The sequence below is a fragment of the Sesamum indicum genome, linkage group LG2 (assembly GCF_000512975.1).
Source record: "Sesamum indicum cultivar Zhongzhi No. 13 linkage group LG2, S_indicum_v1.0, whole genome shotgun sequence".
Lineage (NCBI taxonomy): Eukaryota > Viridiplantae > Streptophyta > Magnoliopsida > Lamiales > Pedaliaceae > Sesamum > Sesamum indicum.
In genome coordinates, this window is record NC_026146.1 from 3,328,170 (window position 1) to 3,333,806 (window position 5,637).

At 35.2% G+C, this 5,637-nt stretch overlaps 1 protein-coding gene across 1 annotated transcript; it reads left to right on the forward strand.

Moving 5' to 3' along the window:
* Positions 663 to 4,694, forward strand: LOC105178660 (probable serine/threonine-protein kinase PBL21). The gene is made up of 6 exons (XM_011102180.2): positions 663 to 1,579; positions 1,719 to 1,754; positions 1,862 to 2,037; positions 2,251 to 2,440; positions 3,072 to 3,463; positions 4,071 to 4,694. The coding sequence occupies exons 1-6, from the start codon at positions 1,492 to 1,494 to the stop codon at positions 4,359 to 4,361; spliced, it is 1,173 nt and encodes a 390-aa protein (XP_011100482.1). The 5' UTR covers positions 663 to 1,491; the 3' UTR covers positions 4,362 to 4,694.

The following is a 5,637-nucleotide window of genomic DNA, read 5'->3' on the forward strand; positions in this document are numbered from 1 at the left end:
CGACTTATATATATATATATATTTTAATATTTAATATATTTTAAAATATAAAAAATTATTTATTATATGAATGCAGGAGTGACGTAGCATGATGGCTAAATATATATAATAATTAAAATATATTTAATTTCCCCCCATTTATGGTGAGAGAAGGGCCCACCCCACCAAATAAAAAAATTAAAAGAATGACCCCCCAAATCTAATCTAATGATAGATTGACCCCAAAAAAGAAATTCCCCCCCATGTGAATGCCCTTTTCCAACCAATCCAAATCTACACCCCCTTTTTTGTCTCACTCACTGTCAAAAAGTCCCCCCAAAAATTAATTTAAAAAAAAAAAGACAACTTTTTGATCAAGATTAAGGCAAAAAAGGTTATTAAGGCATTGTTTGGATGTATTTATATTTTGTCTTTTCTTTGAGCATTGTTTTATATATTTGATTGATTATTTTATATCAGCGTAAGGTAAGTAAAACGGTCGAATTGTATTATTATGTGTTTTATAAAGATGTGGCAAATATATATATATTTTTTTAAAAAAATAGAGAATGAAAGCCAAACAAAGCCTAAGGAGGACAGTGGCATGTGAATAGTAAATAGCAGTATAAAGGGAGGGCATTTGGGTACTTTGAGGTGCCTCCTTACCCAAACGTTTAAATGCTAGCTGTGAATGAGAGTGACCTTCAACAATCATCTGAGTGCTTTTATTGCTTTGCTTTCCCCAAAAGGCCCACACACTACACACACTAACACCTCATTGGGAACCAAAAGATTTCAATTTCTAGAGAGAAGGTGGGAATGACGAAGAAAAGGGGAAGGATTTACCGTTAAAGGTGGCGCTAAAGGAGGGTTGTAAGCCGAACGAGAATTGCTCAGCTGAATATAGGAAGAGCAAAGGAAAAACCAACAACTATAACTTTCGTTGCTTGATTCTGGGCTTGCTTTGTTTTTTTTTTTTTTTAATTGATAATTTCAATGTGCTTTGTTTAGAGTTGTTTTCTTGTTTTTTTTTTCTCCATAGATAGCCGTTTTACGTTTTGTTTGGGCAACTATTTCATTCTTTTTTGGGTGTGTGTCTGCGTGTGTGGGGAGAATATAAATTCTGGGGTTGTCTTTTGCTTTTGGGTTTTGTGGTAATTCTTGGTTTTACTTAGATCTGTGTGAAAGTGTGGTTTGGAAGTTCGAGTGCATTATGTTTTGTTTTCTGGGATTTGGGTTTTCTTGCATCTTGGAAAGAGGGGGAGTATGTAATTGTACTCTTTCCTAGTATTTTTTTTTTTTTTTAAACCTTTAGTTATTTTCTTGATTTTGGTGTTGGCCTGGTGATATTGTTGAATGATAATGGGTTTGGATTTGGGATATCTGAGTGAAATTTAATTTGGGCTTTTGTGTCTGTAAATTCTGCTTTTGTGTGAAGGATCATACTTGTGGGGGGAACAGAATTTGAAAGAAAGAGGAGGGGGTGGGGGTGGGGAGGTTTGTAGAAAAGAGATGGGTTGCTTTTCTTGCATGAATCCTCGGAGGAAGGATGTGAGGGATTATGATGAAGATATGGCCCCAAGATCCATTAATTCTTCAGGTTCCTTCTTCTTCTCTCACTGTTGTTCATGCTTACTTCCATTTAAATCTGCGGATAATTTGTTTTTGTAAATGTGTTTTATTTTAACTTGTCATGCTTTATTCTCGTTTTTGGTTTGGATCACTGCTTTGGTATGTAGTCGGCGGGAAGAGAAAGGCAAATGCCAATGCTAGTGGTAAGTTTACAGATGTCAACGTTTGAACTTTGAAGTGTTTGGACTTGGTAGTTATGCAAGATATCAATCCATTTTGTCCTTTTTGGTTTTGTTTTTTCATTCTATAGCGAGTGGGAAGAATGTGAGAGCAAAGGGCAGGGAAAGCAACTCCCAGAAGGGCAATGTGGCTCGCAGCTTCACATTCAAAGAACTTGCAATGGCGACACAGAATTTTAGGGATGCTAATTTGATTGGTGAAGGTGGGTTCGGAAGTGTTTTCAAAGGCCGCCTAGAATCTGGCTTGGTGAGCTCTCTGTTTTTTCATGTTCTTTTAAAATGTAGGAGTCTCTAAGTATGTGGTTTTGGAATGAAGAAAATCTGCCACTTTTTAATTGGAAACAACGGTAGGTTACAATAGATTAGTTCCGTGAATTTATCGGAATGAAATTGTTGTTAACCTTAAATTCAATGCAATTAAAGCGTCATTTGGCAGTCACCACTTTTCTTTCGTTATCAGGTTGTTGCTGTGAAGCAACTTAATCTTGAAGGGCTTCAAGGGAATCAAGAATTCATAGTGGAGGTTCTGATGCTAAGTCTGCTGCATCATCCCAACCTTGTGAACTTGATCGGTTATTGTACTGATGGAGACCAGAGGCTCCTGGTTTATGAGTTTATGCCGATGGGCAGCCTGGAGAACCATCTATTTGGTAGTCTACTATTAGAATTTTTTTTGCTTGAAATTTGACCACTTAATTGATTTATGTACTGGTTCTCCACAATTTTCTTTTCTTTATTTCAGTCACTTTCTCGATTTCACGATCAATTGTTGAAGATGATAGTGAGACATAAAAGAAAGGAAAAGATCAGTTAACTCATTACCTGAAGCTCTTCATTTTCTGCTTCTTCTTTTAATTCTTGTTTTTGTTTGTGAAGTGGTGAAGCATTCTTGATCTATGTGAACAGGTGTTCCAACACTTTTTTAAGTATATAATGACAATCCTGAAGCCTCTAGCTAGGATGTTCATGTGCTTTTTCCTATATTGAACGTCAAATCTGTTTGAAGGATAAACTACCATGAAATCCCTAGTCCGCCACTGATTTGATTGCTATATTTTCATCTGTATAGCAGATATTCGCAAACTATCTTTATAATGTTAGTGTGGGCACCCAGAATAAAGGGAGAAAGGACTGGCGGTGTAAGACAAAATTTTTGAGCTAAGAACAATACTCGCGGATTGTTATCTAGTTAGCCCTTAATCTTTCTCTTCCAGAAACATGCATATCCCTAGTCTCACATACGTGACGCTGAATGATATGAGAATTTATCTCTATTGTCAGATGTAGAACCTGGTCAGAAGCCCCTGAGCTGGAGCACAAGACTGAAGATTGCAGTTGGTGCTGCTCGTGGCCTTGAATATCTTCACTGCAAAGCAAATCCACCCGTCATTTATCGTGATCTGAAATCTTCAAACATATTGTTGGACAATGACTTCAATGTGAAGCTGTCTGATTTCGGACTTGCCAAACTGGGACCCGTTGGCGACAACACTCATGTTTCAACGCGAGTGATGGGAACATATGGTTATTGTGCCCCAGAATATGCCATGAGCGGTAAGTTGACTCTAAAGTCTGACATATATAGCTTTGGTGTGGTTATGTTGGAGCTGATTACTGGACGTAAGGCCATTGACTGCACTAGGATGCCAGGAGAGCAGAACCTTGTTGCATGGGTGAGTATGTCCACTTAACTTCTAGTTTCCGATTAGCACATGACATATCTGTTTGGGACTAATAAGATCTTCAGATTTATTTCATATCTACTGGAACTACCCTTATCTTTATCAAAGGTTTTGGTGCAATAGATATGGATATCTGACTGCAATTGGATGCTCTTACCTCAAAATTGATTTTGACAGAAAAATGGGAAAAATTAAGTTTCAGCGAAATGAGAAATGATTTAATCTATGTTTTTGGATGAATTGTTTTTAGGATTAGAAACATTATTATGGCTATCGACGAAACATGTCTTTTTAAGGTTTAGGGAGCCAGAGGTGGTTTTTAGGTTTATGGTAAGTAAGAAATGTATAGAATACAAATTTTGAGAGAATTTGCTAAAGAAACACGAGCTTTGGAGAAAATTTCTCTGGACGTATTTCTGAAATGTGGTAGCCATCTAAGTAGCTTTTACGGTATCATTGGAAAAGCGGACGATCAAGTTTTTTCCGCACAAAATATGTGTTGAGAATAATTCTCATATTGTTCCAGCGTACTTCTTCTCCATACAATTATAATCTAATGTTTCTTTTCAAACCACTGAGAATTTTATTTTCCTTGCAGTCTCGCCCTTTTCTAAAGGACCGGAGGAAATTTGTCCAGATGGTGGACCCTCTACTTGAAGGGCGCTTCTCAGTCCGGAGTCTGCACCATGCTATTGCAATTACTGCAATGTGTCTTCAAGAACAAGCAAGCTTCCGCCCCCTTATCAGTGATATCGTTATGGCACTTGAATACTTAGCTTCTCAAGCAGAGGAAAAAGGGAGATCTCACAGTCGCACATCATCATCACCATCTCAGCTGGACGTTAAAGTTGATTCTAAAAGACAAGATGTTGAAAATGCATCAAGTTGAAGCTGAACATCAATACAACTGTTTGCTGTGTTAGTGGTAGCAAATGGAACTTGGGATGCTTAGTTTTGTAAGGTTGGCATTAATGAAAAAGTTGAGCATGCAGCATCCATGAGCATGAGTGAGAGGTAAGCAGAGGTGTGTGTGGGTCAGTGATTCCCATATTTATTCAGCATCCAAAAGATGTGAAGGTGTTTTTGATGTTATCTTTGTTGCTAGCCAAGATATATCCACAAGTCCTGTCATCTTTTGTAGCTACATACTGTAAATAATTGTTGTTAACACGCTTTCTTTTTTTACTTTAAAGTTGTGTGTTTCTTTCTTCTTTTCTTGGCATGACTGGTTTTGATGAGTGCATATAGCCAGACATTTGTTTCATGTGTTTCTTTCAAGATCATAATGGCTTTAAATATATTTATTTTTGACATAATTAAATATTAATTTATTTTATTGATTTTCTGAAGTATTTATTTTTATTTTTTATTTAATTAAATAAATATATATAATTATTCATATGTTTTTTAAGTGTATCAAGTCAAAATAAAGAGTATTAGAAGATGAGTACACAATTTCAAGCAGCCCAATGTACTCTTTCAAATGACAGGCCCACAATGGAAATTGTGTTGATATTTATGGGCTGGGCTGGATTTTGTGTATCTAACTGGGCCATTGATGTAACTATGAAGCCCATTAGTATTTGGAAAGCAGCATTTAGTCCATACCCTTTTGGAATGGGAAAGTCAAATACGTAATAAATTGCATACTATTAAAAAGATTTTTTAAGTCTAGCAGTTAAAATTAAAATTTTATGATTTATATAAGTTTTATTAGATAAATAGGTATTTATTTCTTTTTTACATATGTTTTATTTTCGATTTTGCGAATGAAAAAAATCCCATGAGATTATTTTACTTTTTAACTTTTGGGGGATAAATTCTTGATAATTATGAGAATGGGGAATATTTTTTTAATTTCATTATTATTTCGAAAAAGGAAGCAATAATTTAAAGAAAATAAAAGAATAATAATAATATTGAAAATTGCTTTGTAGTTACGCTTAGAAGTAATAATGGATAGAATGATATGAAGTGCAGAGCTATTATTATAAATTTTGACTCCTTCTATATCTACTTTGCAAATCACTCCCCCACCCCCACCCCCATTTTTTTAATTGGAAAATTAAGCATTTTTTCTTGTATTTTGGGTATATTAAAATGAAATTATTATTATTATTTTAAAAATCATATATATAATATATATATATATATATATATATTGG